This window comes from Urocampus carinirostris, chromosome 14 (assembly GCF_059441175.1).
Source record: "Urocampus carinirostris isolate Australia breed hairy pipefish chromosome 14, RoL_Ucar_1.0, whole genome shotgun sequence".
In the NCBI taxonomy this organism is placed as follows: Eukaryota; Metazoa; Chordata; class Actinopteri; order Syngnathiformes; family Syngnathidae; genus Urocampus; species Urocampus carinirostris.
In genome coordinates, this window is record NC_142362.1 from 30,615,647 (window position 1) to 30,634,211 (window position 18,565).

The window sequence follows — 18,565 nt, forward strand, 5'->3', positions numbered from 1 at the left end:
TGGTGCTCAAACATTTAAGGCCTCGCATTTAGGGAAACACATATAATATATTTCTACATTGTCGCAGTTTGGCAGTTTTGGGGGATTTTATATGACTGACTTTATATACTTTTTTATTTTATTATAAGGATTTTCTATTTTTATTTAAATCAAGTCAAGTCAAGTCATGTTTATTTGTATAGCCCTTAATCACAAAGAGTCTCAAAGGGCTGCACAGACCACAGATTATTGCAAATCTATTATCACACCATCCCCTGATCTAAAACCTACATGAGGGCAAGGAAAAACTTAAGGAAAATGAAGAAACCTTGAGAAGGGACCGCACATGAGGTCATCCCCCTTCCAGGCGGACCAGGCTGCAATGGATGATGCAATAACAAATAAGACACATATATTGTCAACACAAAATATAGGTTATTCATATGCTATAGAATTGAAGTGTGTTTTAAGCCTAGATTTAAACAGTTCCACTGAGCATTCCATAGGACCGGGGTCCGAATGGAGAACGCTCTCGAGCCTGCGGTTCTCTTCTTGGCTCTTGAGATCACTAGTAGACCAGCATTTTCAGAGCAAAGGCTCCGGACAAGAACAAATTTAATGGTTTATTTTTTCTTTTCACGATAAGCGGTGCAGATAATGGATGGATGGATGTATTTTTAATTTGTTTTATAATCAGAAACTGATTTGTTTTTAGTACGCTTTTAGTCATATCTTTTTCATGCTGATGAGTTTTCTGGAATATTTTCAATATTGTACTACAGCAAATTGATAAAAATGTAGTATCAGAGTGAAGATTTTTATGTGTTTAATTTAAAAAAAAAAATAAAATATATATATATATATATATATATATATATATATATATATATATATATATATATACATGTTTTTTTTTTTTAAAGCAGTAGTCTATAGTATTATCAAAAAACACTGCCGGTCAATGCTGAGGTCCAGCTTATATCTGAAAAGTGAAAAACATCGGCGACCAGATGATGAAGGTGCTGTATCTGAGTCAGACCAGGATACTCCTCCTGCTACTGGTAACTATGGAAACCTGTACTATCTGTTTCATGTGATGAAGCTAACACATGCCCAAAAAACAGCCTGGGAAGGAATGGGTGCGGCCAGGCTCAAGAAACACCACAGGGGGGGGGGGGGGGGATTTTTAAGGGTTATTGTTCTATCTTCTCTATTCATTATGTCCTACCACCCAGTTGGTTAAGGGAGCCGTGAATCGTGATGTGTTTTTGAGGGGTGAAAAGCAGTAGTGTTAGCATGTATGGTACTGGTTCTGTGGTAGTGGTCTACTGTACTTTGATCTCTTGTCTCTTTCTTAATCATTGTATTTTATTCAAATAACTGTCGTGCCTTTTCTGTGCTAAACTCTACATTGTTATTATTTAAATAGGAAAAGAATATACAACTTTTATCATTTGCTCTTTTTCTAGTCATGGGACGTTACATTGTTGTGATCACCGTAACATTGACAACACACTTTGGTTTGACCTCACAAAGCTTTTGTGACTCATCCTTTTATGACTTTCTGTAGGACATTATTTGGTGTCAGAATTAGCATTGGGCAAACGGGCAAAGCGTGGTGGCAGATTGAATCATGTTGATTCACACACTAGCAATGTTTTTACAGGTACCAATCTAGATAGGTTAAGATAGATCAATAACCCTTAAAAATCCCTCCCCCCCTCTCTTTTTTTGGGAATGGCTTTTTGACAGCAACCTTACTCCATGTCCTCCGAGATTTCAAGCATTTCATAAAACTGGTATGTAAGGGTCATTATTTTAGGAGTGGGAAGTATTACTCTTATATTCTTTATTTACCTTCTTATAGGTATTCCCAAACATATTTTTTTTTATATAAGGCACAGAACATATTGTGTTTTTCCCCACAATTACGCAATTATGTTGCAATATATTCCAAGCAGCGGGGGACTTGAGAAATTGAGTCTCAAAATCGACCCATCTGACTGGTTTCCTGAAAATCTGTTATTGAAGGAATACAACACTTTCAAAATGGCGAATCCCATTAACACACTATGGAGAGGCAGCCCTGAAACAGAAAGCAATTGTAGTTAACAGCAATTGCACACTGGTCATTTCTGCTTGGAGATAGGCGATTGTGGATTTTGGTTTGTGTTTCTGTCGGCTAGCTCCAAATTAGCGTCGTGGCTGCCGAGCGATTTCCTTTTTTTCTTGCTCCTGGTTGGCGCTCGTTGGCCTTTAACCGAGTGTTGTTTCCCCGACCAGCCTGGCGTTGGATCTGGTGTTGCTGGGTCCATTCGTTTATTCCTGATCGGCTGGCATTTATTGCCGTGCCGGCTTTTTGTTCTTGGTTCAAGGTTAGCTTGGCGTTCTTTCATTGATTGGTCCTAGTTTGTGTCTCTTCATGTTGGTTTTTTTTGCCACTTAACCTTTTTTTGTTTGCTTGCCCATTGTTGTACCGTTTTTGAATCTACCTGTGACACAACACCTAAGGATTCTCCACAATAATTACCAAAACCTAGCTCAAAACAATGACCAATTAACACGTAAAGCCATATGACGCCTGGCTTACCAGAGTTCAAGAGGATAAAGAAAAGACGTGCTGTCTTCAAAATGCATAATAAATGATAGGAATATCCCAATTATGCAAAAACCATGCATTATTACCTCACATTTTGCATGATTTGGAATTTGGGAATACATTTAATAACAACAATATACTACAAATATGGTTAGTTTGGCTTTCCTTAGCTGTCTTCCTTTTCCCCCCTTCAGACTTAATACAAGAAGATGGTGGAAAAACGCACTTGTTGGCAGAACTGTGAGGAAAATGAAGCGGAGTTACTCCAGTGGCGTAAAAAGAAGGAAACGAAACCTCGGGCTTGCACGCAAAATCGTCTGCAGTTTGACTGAAAGCAACTCTGGAATTAACTTGAATGGGTTAGTAATTCTATTTTTGTCAAAAAGTAAACTTTTTGAAAATCAAAATAATGAAAAAAACACCAAAATTAGAACCCAACTGCACAGTTAGGAGTACTGAAGCAGCGCAGGAATAAACAGAAATGTTTTACTTTGTAGTTTTGAAGAATTTCCTTCAATACTTTACTTGCTGTACTCTGACCAATGTCAGAATCATTTTTTTTGGAACATGTAGAAAGCATTTGAGTTTTTGTTGTACCAGCTAGCTGGCGTTAAGCTAACCCTGGAACAATCATTTGTTGGATTCAAGATACAATATATATTCATATAACAATTTCCCCTATGTTTTAATTCACATGTACATTATAAGCTAGTTATTCCAATATTTATCGTCATCAAATTCACTAGTAAGAGGATCATTTTGGGGAAAATACATTTTATGGTATGTTTTCATCACGTCAACTCTGACAGATTGAAAAACTTATATAGATAGATAGATAAATAGATAGATACTTTATTCATCCCCGCAGCGAAATTCATATTTCCAGCAGCATCCCTTCGCTGAGAACAATACAATAATAAAGCAAAAGGAATACAATATAACAATACCCATTGTGACGTGCTAATACCCGCTGTAGCATGTTGTATAGAGTATTTAAATAGTGCTACATAAAATACACTCTGCAATAAAAGTATGGTAATATGCAATGTAGGAGGTGTGGTTTAATAATAATAATAATAATAATAATTTCCTTGTATTGTCATTCTGTGTAACAATGTACACAGAACGAAATGTCGATTGCACCTGACCCGTTGTAGCGAGCCGATGCAGCCGCAGCCAACAGAGGGCGCCGCCGACCACTTTTTAAGTCTTAGGAATGACTCGGCCGGGGCGCGAACCACCGACCTCCCAGTCTCAAAGCGGGCGCCTTACCATCTAGGCTACTGAGCTGGTAATGTGGGCCTTTACTCCGCCAGGTGGAGTTAAAGAGCCTCATGGTATGAGGAAGAAAAGATCTCTTCAGTCTGTCCGTGGTACAAGACAGTGACAGACTGCTCTTCTGTCTGGATATAATGCTGTGTAGTGGATGTGATGAATTGTCCATGATTGACCGCAGCTTTTTTAGTGCCCGTCTCTCAGCTACTGTTGTCAGGCTGTCGAGCTCTGTGCCCACAACAGAGCTCGCTTTCCTCGCCAGTTTATTGAGACGAGAGGCATCCTTCTTCATGACGGTGCCTCCCCAACACGCTGCCGCATAGAAGAGGGCGCTTGCCCCAACTGTCTCATAGATGTACAGCCCCCCTGTTTCACATACTGGGGTCTGCCTGTCAGGTAGTCCGTAATCCATTCTACAAGGTGTGAGCTAACTCCCGTCTCTGTCAGTTTCCTACTAAGTAGCAGAGGCTGTATGGTATTGAAGGCACTGGAGAAGTCCAAAAATGTAATCCTCACAGCCCCCTTAGCCCTATCCAGGTGAGAGAAGGATCGGTGTAGCATGTAGACTATAGCATCCTCCACTCCCACCTTCTCCTGGTAAGTAAATTGCAGAGGGTCGATGGCGTGACGGACCTATAGCCTCAGGTGGTTCAGCAGCAACCGCTCCAAGGTTTTCATTACATGTGATGTCAGGGCGACCGGCCTGAAGTCGTTGAGTTCCTCAGGTCTTGATTTCTTTGGGACTGGGATGATGCAAGATGTTTTCCACAGCTGAGTCGCTCTTGATAATAATACATTGTATTTCTAAGCACCTTTCAGGACACCCAAGGTTATACAAACAGTATTTTTAAAATACTCGTACGTCAAAACAGTGGATTTATCTAACACTGACGGGCTGGTTGTGGCCCCCGGGCCGTAGTTAGTTTGCCCACCCCTTTTAGGACCTAAAAGATGAACACTGAACCCTTAATGCCCCAAATAAGCAGGTTGGCGCCTTGCATGGCTGCACGGCTGCTATTGGTGTGTGAGTGTATGTGTGAATGGGTAAATGTGAAGCACATTTATAAAGCGCTTTGGGAAGTCTTCATTGACTTGAAAAGCGCTATATAAATGCAGATCATTTCATGTCATTTCATATTTAACCACAGGTGTCTTTCTTTCTTTTCTTTTTTCTTTCTTTCTTTCTTGCTTTCTTTCTTGCTTGCCTTCCTTCCTTTCTTTATTTTCCTCTTTTTTTCCTTATTTCCTTGTATTTCCTTCCTTTCTTTAGGACATTTTTATTAGTTGCATTTTTATTCGTAACAGTGTATAAATGTTATGATTATACAGTAGTTTTAACCTTGTGCGGGCCAAATTAAAAAGCTGGACATCCCTCATATGGCCCACGTGCAGTAGTTTGCCAACCCGCGCCCTAAACCTGCTTTGAACTCTTTGATCTATTTGAACTTTTTGATCTCTTATAACTCTTTGTACTTTTTCACCTCTTCTTAACGTCACCTCAAAACACAGGCACAACATGAAGATTTTTCTTGAGTTCCACATATTTGACGTTTTTCCCCAACACCAAAATCCTTTAAAGTGCATTCCATGCTTCCCAAAAATGGAGGTCCCCCCCAAAAGCAGCCCCCCTTGACATCCCCCAAAAGACAAAATACGTGCTTGACCTCTTTCTACTTTCTTCTCTGCCCTGATCCTAAACTCCTCCCACCGATGACGTCACTAGGGCTGTCTCCAAAGTGTTTGCGAGCGTGCAGTTAGTGCGCATCTCGGGACTTGCGGCTAACGGCTCGACGACTTGCATCTGACTTTTTGCGCTCTCTTGGAAGTTCTTCAAACATGGGTGAGTGCATTTATGATTGCATTTTAAATATAGATAGACATGACTATTTGATTCATTAACTATTGACAAAGAGTTCGCTACATCTTTGCAAACTATTTTTTTTCCTCATGTGCACATCCCTGCTCCAACTGCAAGTTAACAGTCATAAATGCAATGGTGGTGTAATTCTTTTTGCAATATGCGTTGTGGGATTGAGTCGAGGAAAGCGATTAGACAGATTATGTGTTGCAGGATTGTGCCTGTGTGCGCACTCCTTCACTCTCCCACTTTAAATACTAGTATGTCTTTTACACTCGCAAGCTGTATTATCTCAAACTGGTTGCATGCGCCTTGGCTGATCAGTGATTGATCAGCTTCGAGATTCAATCACTCAGCGTTCCATTGTCTTGTAAATTCTTTTTTTTCTTGTGGTTTAGTGTTTGAAAGTGGATCAGACGTTCACAGTTAATTGCTTCATGATTACATGTATTGAAGTAACTGTCACATGTATTCAATATTGTTCGCAACAACAAACACACATTCTCAGTTGAAACAGAATTCAGTGTATCTCAACCAGTGTGCTGCAGCAGGCAGTTTGACCTGTGCAATATAGAAAACCATTGTTCAGTGTCATAGCTGTTTTATCTGTACCAACTGACTAACAGTAACATTCATCCATATCAGTAGGTGGCAGGAAATTACTATTTTGTATTTAATTATTATCTGCTCATGAAGCAGTACTGTACAGTAAACCCCGAAAATAACACGTTTTACAATTCACGATCTCGCTGCCTCATGGGTTTTCATCATGCATTGAGTTCTGCATCTTGATTGGCTAAAAAGTCCCTAAGAAATGATTTTTGTTAGACATAGTGGACAACAGTGCTTGTTTAAAGGTGTGTTTTCGTGATCTCTTTGATCTCTTTGATCTCTTCACTCAGTTATTGAGGGATTGTGGATCCCTCAACCACTAGGGTTGTAGGAGCACCATTTTCTGTGGTGTGTCTTGGCCAAGTACAGCCTGGTAAGGCCCATCCTACTCCAGGCCAACAAATGTCTCCATCCAGGCAATTTCCCTGGCCTCCCCTCAACACATTTTAATGGATTTGGCCATGTGTAATCCAGGAGCAACAAATGTAAACATGTAAACAACGATTCTCTCCAGCATACATTCTTTATCCTCTGTAAATCATGACAAATGCTTTTTATTGTCCGTTTTCCAGGTGGTCACTATGTGTAGAAAAAAAGCAGAACCATTTCTAATATAATGAACTGAAAGGAAAAAAAAAAGTCGCCAAAATGTTTACTGCATATTCTTTATTATAAAGCACATGTTTTTGTCATTAATACTCTAGCACTACTTACACAAAAAATGTAGATAATTCCGAAGATGCATGTCTTCTTTGCCTTAAATTAACGTTATCTTCTCCAATGCATGCTTGCTTTTCTTTCTTCTATACTGAAAACTAGGACCTACCTTTGGTTCAAAAGATAGCGTAGTTTTGTTTAAAAGGAAATTGTGTATTATTTAGTGCCTCCTAGTGGCACAAAAACTACTTTTATCAAGAAACTAGCACAGTGGGTTGGATTTTGATCAAACCCGCAGTTAAAACTACCCGAACTGATGCGGATTTGAGCTTCTGATACCGTTGTTGGCATGCACTTTTTGATATGATATCATTTACAGAAATTATAACACATTTAATTGCAACATAACCACATTCAACTGGATTGACTCGATACCGCCACCTAGAGCTGGGCAATTAATATAATTTGATTCATTCAAAGAACCTGCTGAATTGTGAAACCTAGTCAAGTAACTTAAGAGTTGAATTTGATGCACTCTAATCTGGTGACTATATAACAAATTTTACAATAAGTATTTACCATAACTACTAAACACTGATTTGTGTTTAAAGAGACAATGCCCACTATTTAGTGCCTCCTAGCTTAAATCCGTTCATTAATAAAAATATCTATATATCTACTTGAATAATAAACAAAAATACATATAAACAATCATGTAAACTCCATTTAGAAAAATACCCGAATCTCAAGAAATTTGTATTTACTTTTTCATAACATGAGAGAAAAGTGACATGATTATCCGCCATCGTGCTGCTATGGGTACCCCCATAAAACAAAAACTACAAGCTTGTGAAAGGCCAGCAAAACATTTTATAAGAAAAACAGTGTAGTTCTGTCACTTTGAGTCTCCTCAGTTATTTATTCTCCGTGCTTTTTAGCACTCGTTTTCTATTGCACTATACAAAACAGCAACATCTAGCGGTTAAATAGTCACAGTGTCCCCGATTTCATAATGCGCCAAAGATATTACCTATACTCGACTGTTTCAATATATTATATATATGCATTATTGACAAGTGTGACTCAGGTATAAAATACAAATAAGTAAAAGTACAACATCAGACGTTTTTTTTCATCTCAACAATTTACGAGTACAGTAATTATTTTTCCCGCGGGGGTTGAGTTCCAAATAGTACCCGTAATAGTCGAAACCCAGTTATGTAGAAACATTTTTAAAAAAATTTAATACTTGTATTATACATTGAAACCAAAGTACAAACCCTATTTACAGCCTCAAACATTTGTTTAATTAATAAAAAGTAAAGTATTTTATGAAGTTTTTTTTTCACAAATAATTTTTGTACTCTAATTACTGTAAAAATCTTCATTCACTAAAACGTTGACAAAGTCCATATTTGACATTGAGAAGTCCATATTTGTTGGCGATAAAGCCGCTTCCCTGGCTTTTTATGATTTTGTGGGTCCAAAGTGTTTTTTTGTTGTGGTGGCTTTTGGAGAAACAGTTACTATCTTCCTTGGTCATATCCCTCAAGAGGGGTGACCGACAGCAAGACAAACACATACCTGTACAATAACAAAGAAAATAAAAGGGAAAAAATAGCAAAAAAACCACACACAAAAATTTTTGGACCATGGCCAACCCAATTGCCCAAACACCCAAACAAATTAGGCATCTCTGCACCTAAGTTGGTCATGCTTTCGTCCCTCCAGATGAAACGGGACACCAGAAAGCGGCCATGTCACTCGGGTCAGGGTGACACAACACACTCTTTTGTTCAACAGCAGGGCCCGACAGCTTTGACTGGTTTACCCCTGCTGCATCATACGGGTGCCCAGCCCATCCTTAAGAATGCGTCCACAACCCCACTACCCTTTCACAACAACTCTTCACTCATTTCTATCACCAACAAGAGCTCTAGCCTCCATTATATTTAGACCTCTTTCCTGCAGTGCACTCATAACACCATCCATCCACGTCAATCGCGGCCTTCCTCTCGGTCTCCTTCCATTGACTTCTGCTAAAAATGAAGAAACTAGAAATTTTTAAAAAAGACTTGCTCGTACATAATGTAGGTTCGTCAAGCTGTTTTACGTACGTATACAACTTACAACGCAATGTTATTGACGCACAGGGAGACACAGGCAGAAAAGGGGCAGGGTGACTGTTTAGCCAATGCATGATTATAATCCGCAAAATAGAGAATCTGCGTAAAGTAAACCGCCATTCAGCGAGGGATTACTGTGCTTACGACAACAAAATGTTTGTTTTTCTTACCGCAATATAGCTGTGGGATTACGTGACTACCCACGTTTATGAGACGTCTGTGAGAATATGTATCAGTCCTCATTAATTCGCCGGGAGGCTCCCACAAGAGCGCCTTTGTGTTCCTAATTTGGAGGCACTCCTTTGTGCGGCGTTCATGAACACCCAAGTCGGCTGAATCGCCACCGAGTCTCGCACCAACACGGTCTTTGAACGGAATCCTTACACACCCACATCCCATTCCTGCAACGTTTTCTTCTTGTCCGTCTTTACACATTCTTTCTGTCTCGAACGCATAAGAATGGTTTCATTTTACCCATGTTGGGGTTAATTTACCATCCTGTCATTATCTGAAAGATATGGCTTTGATCTGAACCTTAAAGATGGTTTTGTTGTGTTCTTATGTCGAGTAAATTTAATTTTCTAAAAATATAAGGTCCTGGCGGCTGGATGACTCAATTGGGTCACAAAACTGACATTGATCACATGGTCAGAGTTCAAATCCTGGTTAAGAAATTCCAGTCATGTCTCTGGAAAATATTTTTTTTTGCCTCAGAGTGTCTAGTATTAAGACTTTGCCAAAAATTAATATGCTTTCATTAGAGGTAAGATCGGGCCCAAAAAAAGCACCCGAGCCCGACGCAGGCCCGAGGGGTATTAAACCCGACCCGGACCGAGCCCGACTAATTAACTGGATTTGCTGGCCCGGCCCGAGGGGGCCCGAAATTACATATTTTATTTATAAGGAGGGGTGATTTATGATAACAAATTAAACTCTGCCTTTTGTTACAACATCTAGGCCTAAGTTAAATAAAACTGTATAAACATTTACATCTTTTATATCTCTGTGTCTACACTGCAGATGTTACATTAAGCGACAATCTGTCATTGACGGTTTTTTTTTTTTGAGGTAGCGAAAACATTTAAGGGCGTCCGTCATTTTGACGACTTGATCATTGGGCCATAATCCACAGCAGCAGTAGTAGTACGTCCTTAAGATTTTAGCGCGGCACTATCATTGAGGGGGTGTTGACGTGTTGTGCCCTTTTCCGACTCCTATGCAAATCCCCCCCCCCCTGATCGTATTCTATATAAAACGCTTATTAAAACAATAAAGCGAGCTAATTATAATAATTGGGAGATCCTAGTCTATATAACGCGTTTATTTAAACAAAAAAGCGTGATTTTATTCTGCAAATTGCGTTTTTTAACGCGGATGAAAATGTCACCAACGTCAATGTACACTTCCGACAAAAGCGATCGTATTCTATATAAAACGCTTATTAAAACTCTTACCAGAGTGCGTTTTCCTCGTCAGTTCTCCTCTCTTGAGTTTATCCTTAACTTCTTGTTGGTCCGACTCCATATCGGGGATACCAGGCCAAAATCACGCGAATTTGCGGAGGGGAAGATTATTAAGAGGACAGCATTCACGTCACGTCACGTGCACAGAGCATGCTCTGGCTCCGTTAAAAGCAATTACAGCTCCTTCTCCGTTTTATCCAAATTATTTATTTTATAACAAGTATTCCTTGGTCTAGTATCCATACATAGTTTAAGTATATATTTTTAATGAACATATATTTATAATGGGCAGCACGGCGGCGCAGTGGTTAGCGCTTGTGCGGCACAGTTCATGTCATGGGAACCTGTCGTGGGTTCAAATCCAGCTCCAGACTTTCTGTGCGGAGTTTGTATGTTCTCCCCGTGCTTGCGTGGGTTTCCTCCGGGCACTCCGGTTTCCTCCCACATTCCAAAGACATGCATTTCAGGTGAATTGGCCGGTCCAAATTGTCCCTAGGTGTGAATGAGCGAATGAGTTGTCTGTCCCTGTGTGCCCTGCGATTGGCTGGCAACCAGTTCAGGGTGTCCCCTGCCCACTGCCCGATGATTGCTGGAATGGGCTCCAGCCCCCCCGCGACCCTACTGAGGATAAGCGGTACGGCTAATGAGATGAGATGAGATGAGATATATTTATAATTATTAATTAATTTAAAAAAAAAAAAAAAAAAAAAAAAAAGCAGGACCGAACCCGACCCGACCCGACCGTATGACTGACATTTCAGGCCCGACCCGGCCCGAAATTGCCTCGGGTTCGGGTTCGGGTTCGGGCTCGGGCCATGAATCTTAGCTCTAGCTGTCATACTAACCCAATATGGGTCATCAATTACGTAATTTTGGAATAGCATTCATAGAACGACGAGAAGTTGGGTAAAATTGATCCAAGTAGTCGGTTGAGATCCCTGTAAACACATTGTTGCTTCTCCTACTGGAGAGTTTTGTAAAAGAAAATGTCCGTAATAGTGATGCCCTGATCAATTTTCAGTATTTTATCGGGTAGTCAATCTAGGGCTGGGCAATAAGGCCAAAATTTTTTACCTCGATTTTGGGAGGTAATAATTTTAATTGATTTTTAGAAATAGAATTACCTTTATTTTTATTGATAACAACTGACTGAACATTTTTTTACAACGACATTAGATGTGGCACTCCAGGATTGTCATGTAATAATATAATGTAATAGAATACAATGATCCTTACTGTCAATTATAGCATCATAATAAACTTTGTTTACAATGAGGTAACTCCAGGATATACAAGATTAACACGTATTAGATTATGAGATCAAAGAGTGTCAGGATACATATGCAAAAAGATTGACATGATAGACTCGTGGTTGGTGACTAGCTTAAGTTGTAAGCATGAGTGTAACTACCCATTTTTTGGGGTGCTTAAGCACCCTCAAATTCAACCCCAGTACCCCCCCAAAAATCATAGCATTTTTAATAGTTTCAATAAAACATTAAACTTATCCAAATAAAGAATTTTAAAAGAAAACTTTACAAAAAGGATACTTTGCAAAAAATTGAGCAAACCAAGAACTGACTTTAAATCAGTTTTAACACCTAATCATACATCCATCAAAAGCTTGTGTCTTAACTGCAAATAAGGGATTAGTATCCATTGTAAATTCTTCTTCTAAGACTTTTGATTATATTCACCAGTTTAGAGTGCATCAAATTAAACTCTTAAATTGGCTTGACCTGGGCTTGGTGAATATTAATACAAGGTATCGGTATTTGAGCTGATACCAGTCTTTTTTGAGGTATCAATATTTGGTAGTCAATGCCTGTATCAACTGCCTCTTAGTAACAATTTAACAATTAGTAACCAGTAAAGTTAAGATCAGGCCTAAAAGATCCAGCCCGGAATTACCGAGCCCGCTGGTATATAAGCCCCGACCAGCCCTTGCCCGACCGATAAACTTGATTTTAGGGACAGGGCCTATAATAAACCCGAAGCTGCATTGAGGGGCTGTGAATGCTTCAGCAGCAAAGTGCGCACTTCGGCTGAAGTGCTCCGCAGAGGTGCAGCTCCGGGCTTACCCGAGTTCGGTCCCTCAGTTCGACACGCCAAAGTGCGCATTTCACCCTGAACTGAAGTGTAGCACGGAAGTGTTACTCAGGTAAAAGTATTCTTACTTTAGAATAACATTTCTCAAGTAGAAGTAAAGAGTAGTCATCGAAATAAATACTTGAGTAAAAGTAAGTGTGCCGAACAGCGTGCTTAGGCACATTATCCATGAAGGAAAAAAAAAAGTGAGAGAGAGCCCGGTCCAACCCAGCCCGGCTTGATGATTGACATTTTATGCCCGAATTTCGAGCTGGGTTTGAGCCCAGTTCCAAGATTTTACCTTTAGTAACTGGAAATTAAAGGACTGGTAAACTTTTTTTATATATGAAATATGAAGGACAAATATTCAGACAGGGTTTGGTGATTTAAAAGTATTCAGTCCCTCTTTTTCTGTGGGAAAGGAAGCTTATGCATTGATTTTAATGGTATGTGGTAATTGTATTGATGACTACCCAAGATTAGGATATTAGTCTAAAATAATTTGGTATTTTTTGGATGTTCCTTAAGAATGTGAATTGAAGATTTAATCCCAAAAGTAAATGTCAAAGAAACCCCTTTAAATATTGAAAACTGATGTTTTGGTTGGTAACAGCATTTAGGTGATTGCACATCTTTGTGAAAATAACATTATGAGCAGAGGCATTTATAGTTAGCTGCTTTTTAAGGATTGTTTTTATTTCTGGATCTGATTGAAAGACACAATGACTATCTGCAACTATTTAATTCCAATTGTTTTTCTTAGAATTTGATGACATAATTAACTAGTCGACTAGTACATCCTTCCCTAGCATCCTGTGTCATTTTTCTGACCAAACTAATCGAACACAGCATATAATTTGTACGTGAAGCCACATTATAAACTAACTTTTAATCACTCATTGAAAGTTTTCCCTTCACGCTTAAGGTGAGTCTTGTCTAGATCTTTTGGGCTCCGATATCGAATTTGACACGAGTGCTTGTCGGCTGACATTTGCTAACACCCAAGTGATGAAATATGTTTTCCAGCTGCCTTTGACAGCGCCACGGCACGAACGTGGTGTCAAATATTACAAAGGTCGCTTCGAGATAACACATTCGCACTTTGTGATGATTTCGTGTCTTCGGAGGGGAGTCCGTCATCTCTGATTTCCACATTCCTGCCCATCTCGGCCAGCATGTCTGGAAAATGTCACATCAGCAGATGGACTGTATGTCCCGTGACCTACCATCCTGAGTCGGAGCAGAGTAAGGTTTTTCGGGTTTTAGGTGTTTTCCGTGTTTTGCCTAAAGTTTAATTAAACGATGGACTTGTAGGAGTTAGAAGTGTGATTCTTACTTCACTATTTTCCGTGTAGATTCAGACAGAAAACCCACTCACCAAGAATGTTTAAAGTTGCGAAGAATTTTGGCACTTCGGATGCGCTAATTTCTTCCGACTTCACTTCATGTGGCCATCAATCAGCACAAACGACATTACGTATTCTGTTTGTTGTGATTAATTGCAGAAATTATGCCCAGTAATGAGGAGGCCACAGTCGCGTCATTTCTGGGCTGGTTTCCATTTGGAATCCAGATATGATGGACATCATTCTGTTTTCACACAGCGGGCACTTTTTAAGTTTTTTTTATTTGATTTTTCCATTAGAGTAATCCTAAATTTTTCACAGGTGTTGCGTTTCTAAATGGACCCGTGGTAGTCAAAATCCACTAAGTGGAAACCTTTATTTATTAAACACCCTATTATACATTGAAACTAAGGGTAACAGCTTAGGCCTGGGTCGGGTTGGTTCGGGCCTCACATGTCAATCTTTAACTTTGGGTCAGGCTGGTCCGGACTTCTCGCTCGCTGCTTTTTTTTTTTTGCTCTTTTATTTATTTATTTATTTATTATTATTATTTTTTTAATATTTACTGTTCGTCTGGCCATAAAAACAGCTTGTCTCGAGTTTGAGATCTGTCATGTGCTCAGCGAGCTTGTTGCTAATCCTCTAGTCCTCCAAATGCCCAAACTTGCAGAGAGTGGCTAAGCTCCGGAGGTTGGCGACATAATGGTGGACTGACTCACTGGCCCGCTGTCGAGACTGGACAGAGATAATATTCCACACCATTGCGCTCTGTGGAGTGGGGAAGGGTCCTGAGAGCAATGCAATAGAGTCCGCAAATTTCCTGGCGTGTCCGAGGCTTCGAAAGATGCGTTGGCTCTCACTGCATAGCCTATTCATTAACATTGCCTGCCTTTGAGCGTCACTAGCGTCAAATAACCCCGAATAGCCCGGTGTCTTCAATAATAGTTTCAAAATATTCTAACCAGCCACAGGACTGGCAGATCGCCAGGCAGAGCATGGTCAGGGATGTGATTTTTCCGACTATAGTCGGAATTCCGACATTTTCACTTGCGTAGCAAACAAATCAGACTCTCACTCTTTCCTTTATTGCTCTGGCGCACCCTGGTGGCCGTTAGAAAAATTGCATACATTGGCCACATCGTTGCACAAGCTGCAGGGTCTGAACTGCATTTGAACTGACCTTGCAGTATTTACAAAAAAAATCAGGTATGTGGGCAAATTATTTTGTTATTTAAATCTTCTAAAGATGTTAAATTATTAATATAAGCATGGTTTTGGACAACTAAATTGCTTAAACCCCAGGAGCTTTGGGGGGGCATCGCCCCCCCCCCCCCCCCACTGGGATCTGCCCTGGGCCCCCAGACCCCCGGCTAGGTTTCAGACTTTTTCTCCTCACCTCAATCACATCCCTGCATGGTACATAGGAAGGAGCGAGTGTGGAAGCTCCATCCTTGTTGCCAATGTTATGTTCCATATGCTCTCGTAACAATACCCTGTTTACCTGACCCATACGTCATTCGTTCTTTGGTTCCTTTTCTTTGTCCGACAGCCGGTGTACTAATCAGCATGGGCCGGTATTGGAAATCAAAATGTAGCGTAAAAATGCTTTTACCTTCCTCCTTAAGCATGTCGAAAAGTCAAACTTTGTCAGCGCTAGAAATCATCTTCCTCTTCATTTTGGGCCCTGCTGCAGGAGTGTATGTCGATCCAGAGAATTTTGTTGACATGATAACTTTTAGGGCAACCCAAAACTGAAATCCTTGAAAATGCTTGAATTTTAAGGCTGTGTTTTCAAAGATTGAAAAGTGCTTGAAATTTGGGTGAACAGCTTGCAAATGCTTAAAATTGTTGCCATGTTTCTCAACAAGCCTGCTTAAAAATTACGCCGACACTGCTCGCTGGTGGCTGTGCTTTGCCATTGCATTTCTTCTTCCCTCGTGATTGACTGCAGCTGACATTAGTTTATATGGCATTGTCCTTTGACGCGTCATTGTCCCCATTGGGTCGTTCTCCTAACGGGGAACTATTTAATCTAATTATTTATTTTATGTAGTTTATTTATCTAACTTACTGCAACTGAAAATGTAAGCTACATATTTAGCCGACACCCATCTGGGTAGTGCTTTTTTTCAAACACAAATATATTTGCGATATGTTCAAGTTTTAAAACCGATATGTCATAATGTGGCTCTGCAAAATACATAATTCATAACAGATTCCTTCTTTTAATAGTACTGGGGAAATTAAAAAGATGGCTTTAAAAGTCATTTTAAAGTGCTTGAATATGGCCACAAAAAGGTGTGCAAACCCTGTGTGTCAGAAGTCTTTCTTATGTTCGAATGCCCCAAGTTTTGACTTTATTGGCTTTGCTTTTTGTTCTTTTCTGGTAACAACTGTGCCATGCTTCTTGCATGTTAATGTTCTGGAAAGTTCTGACCTGGTACAGACAAAGCAAGCCTATTGACTATTGTCGCTTGTGAAGTGATTGGAGTAGAGGGTCCCAACTGGGGATGCCTGTGTTTAAGCATGTGCAATGGCCTTGACCCTTACTTGGAAGCCTGTCCACTGCACTTTGTCGTTTTTTTTCTTCCCTGGAGAATCTGTATGCTCCAAGTGATAGTTCCGCTACTGTCAGATCCATGGACAGCATTTCTCAGTTGAACTGCAGACATCCTGCTTTTATTTCAAAATGATGCCCCTGCAGACCTGGACTGCATTTGCCCTGGGCATTTTCCTTAGTTTATTATTTAGTAAGTGATCCTTTTGTTTTTAGTTGAGTTGAGGTGACTTGACTAGACTGTTGTGTGACATTTCTGCTTCTGGCTTATTTTGCAGTAAGCTTTAGGTCAGTGTATTTCAACGATTTTGAATTGATGTGCCAAGATTTTTTCCAGCCAAGGATTTCCAAATTCAGTGATCCCCTGAAGGCATCCTACATTGTACACGAAAAAAAATACACTTCTTTCTATGAGATCCCGTTTTACTTCTCATGATATCTAAAAATTGCACTTGTACGTACAGTTTTAAAAACAAATGTTCTTTTTTCGTAATTGACTAGTTTATACTTTAGAATAGACTATAAGTAATGAGAGAAGATGTTAATCCATTTTAAACAGAGGAGTTCTGTACCAAAAAAAACTCCCAATGCCAAATTTCAAATATGTTCTAAAAGCCCTTCCCTAAATGCTTTCTTTTTATCAAATCTCCACGGTGCCCAAAAAAACAACCCACCCAAAAGGGTATGAAAATTAAAGAACAGTAACATTATTGGCCAATTGTGACAATAATGTAAATGGTGCATAAGTCAACATAACAAACAACAGTGAGGTAAAGTAGGCAAAAGAACAAACTGGAATCCTATGCAATCTCCTTTGCGGGTGTCCAATATCAGAAACAGAATAAACTTATTGGTAATGTGAGAAAAGATCTTAAAATCTGTAAAATTTGTTGCTGTTTTGATACGTCTCGGATTTTTATCGTGCATTATCTGCAGCAGACAAAACCCACCAAATGGTATTATGGGGGCACGTTCCAGAGGGAAGAGGTGTGTGTGTGTGTGTTTGTGTGTGTTTGCGTGACTGTCTGTGATAGGCTGTTGTAAGTGTGAAGCACATTGTAAAGCGCTTTGAGAGGTCTTCAGTGACTTGAAGTGCTATATAAATGCAGACCATTACCCATTTAGGCAAAATACATACCCTTTCTGTGATTCTAAGTAATATTTTTCCCATTTCAGAAACATTTATTTCACCAAGAACAAAGTTGTTAGCTATTTGAGTTAATTTTGTTAATCTAAAGGATACCGTTCCTATTTCAGTAGACATGATGCTGCCATATTATTTTGCTTTTTTTTATAGAAAAAATATTTAATATGGTGCATGGCACAACATTTTGCCCCTTTTTAGATTACATATTCTTAGTTCCCTTCTTTTACGTGGAAAAAAGAGATACATTTATTCTTCAAATGAGCAAAATTGGACACTCGGGGGTTTGTACGATTTAATTTAATTTGATCTTTTTAAGTATTACAATTTGAGAACCATTTCATTAAATGATTGTCCATTTGCTTTGTGAAGAATAATCCAATTGTGGTTGAAAAAGAGAATTCTATTGCCTATATCAGTAGAGGATTTTTCACAGACAAGTTGCATTGTCTTTCAAAGTGTGGCAAGCCATAAATAACCAAGCAACTTAAAAAAAGCCAAGTTTTAATAGCAGTTCTTGGTTGATGACCGACCCATTGACCAATCACTATTTTGTATTGTTCTTTCATGTTCCACCATTTAACATCCTTTGCTTGCTTCTGCGCGAGGCACAGTTCAACCATTTAAGACTTAACTCTTCAGCCACACTCCTGCATAATGAGGTCTGCAGAATGAAGTCTGAGTTCTGCATCAGTGTTTATGTTCACAGTCAGATGATTGTTCGGAATGGCCAAGAAAGACACAATGGAAGCATGCAGCCGAAGAGCATTCGTTCGGTCATTCGACGGGCGTTCGATTTCCTCTGTACAGAGTAAGTTTTGTGTACGCCGAAACACTTTAATACACAAGTAAGCTGTGTAC

General features: G+C 39.6%; 1 protein-coding gene across 2 annotated transcripts in view; it reads left to right on the forward strand.

Moving 5' to 3' along the window:
- The first annotated feature begins 1,574 nt into the window (after positions 1-1,574).
- Positions 1,575-18,565, forward strand: part of gpm6bb (glycoprotein M6Bb) — an 80,205-nt gene continuing 63,214 nt past the window's right edge. For both annotated transcript variants that reach the window (XM_088353363.1, XM_088353364.1), the window contains exons 1-3: positions 1,575-1,778; positions 2,773-2,937; positions 5,577-5,693. In XM_088353363.1, coding sequence (XP_088209489.1) covers positions 5,690-5,693 — 4 coding nt within the window. In that variant the 5' untranslated portion in view covers positions 1,575-1,778; positions 2,773-2,937; positions 5,577-5,689. The remainder of the gene's footprint in view (positions 1,779-2,772; positions 2,938-5,576; positions 5,694-18,565) is intronic.